The 1,239-nt window shown below is 33.8% G+C and overlaps 1 protein-coding gene across 1 annotated transcript; it reads right to left on the bottom strand.

Annotated features, from left to right (window-relative positions):
* Positions 1-207: 207 nt before the first annotated feature.
* On the bottom strand, positions 208-1,239 carry LOC149893398 (uncharacterized). Its single transcript, XM_090084322.1, has one exon. The coding sequence runs from the start codon at positions 1,237-1,239 to the stop codon at positions 208-210; it is 1,032 nt and encodes a 343-aa protein (XP_089940448.1).

The raw sequence follows: 1,239 nt of genomic DNA, 5'->3' as shown, positions 1-1,239 counted from the left end.
ATCCTTTTTCGGTCTACCCACTGGTCGATCTTCTTTCACGTCTTTAATCCATTTGTTTTTATCAATCAAGTTGTTTTCAACCGCAAGCATCAATAACGACATTTTATTGTTTGACGTTTTAGAAATTCCGTTTTCTTTCAGTAATTTTTTCAAATCCTTTTTCGTATATCTCATTTTTATTTTAAAAAATATTATTTTGAAAACATTTCAATAAACAATATTCATTCTGCTTCCATCTGATTTAAGCTTAAACAATTTATCGGAAATGATGACGGCAAAAGCTTGAGTGTTTGCAGGAATGTTTGCATTAAATGTAGCTTTTATTTGCATATCTATCACTGAAGTTTTTAACCTCTCAGACTGCTTGCTTACATCAAAAACAAAAAGAGGACAAATGAATCTATAATTTAAGGCAGACAAATTGGGTTGAGTTACAATATCGTTTGTCCCATAAAGTCTATTGTCAAACTTAGAGGCATCTCTATAAGCTCTTGAGTATTTGTTGTTATTAAAGTCTAAATTGTAATCGACAGCAGGATACCTTTGACTGTTTAAAATGACGTAGATGTTTTTCAAATCGCAGTGATCAAAGACTGAAGGATTTAATTCTTGACTTCCAGATTTATTGGTTTGGAATCCAACAATGACATACCTCGGTCTTTCACTAGCAGATTTTAAGCTAAAATTCCAAGTAAAGTTATTGGATACAGGAACAGCGATGGTATCATATTGTCTAGATCTGAACGAAAATGGAACATCTACCTTTGATTCAATGATTTTGTAAAGTTTGTTACTACTCGCGACAGAGGGTGTGACATGAGGCATAAATAAAGACAATTTAGTCAGATCCACTTTTCCTGCAGCTGTTGCAGCTGCTCTAAAAATAGCATCACTATCACCTTTTCTCACAAGAGTAAGCGTATGCTTAAATCCATAGAGCACTTTATCGTAATCATCGCAAAATCCAAAAATGTGCTTTAAAGGAATGCAGAACGAAAACGTTCCTTTTTCTTCACTTTTTTTAATGATGTAATCTTGTCTATTTTTAAATCCAGTGTTCTCGACAAGATCTGCTAAAGCTGTTACGTCTCTTTGCCACAGCTGGTTCATACCTTCTGAAAGTTGAAACTCTACTGGATATTTAAGGTAACCAATCATGGTGGTAGCTTGTCCAGGTTCGTAAATGGTTTCTACCTCTTGATTAGATAATTGATAGCTAATCTGACTGAACATGTACAT

This window comes from Hydra viridissima, unplaced genomic scaffold (assembly GCF_058129835.1).
Source record: "Hydra viridissima isolate aposymbiotic clone 2 unplaced genomic scaffold, HvirCarnegie_v1 scaffold_1, whole genome shotgun sequence".
Taxonomy (NCBI): Eukaryota; Metazoa; Cnidaria; class Hydrozoa; order Anthoathecata; family Hydridae; genus Hydra; species Hydra viridissima.
This window is presented reverse-complemented; position numbering and strand designations above follow the sequence as displayed.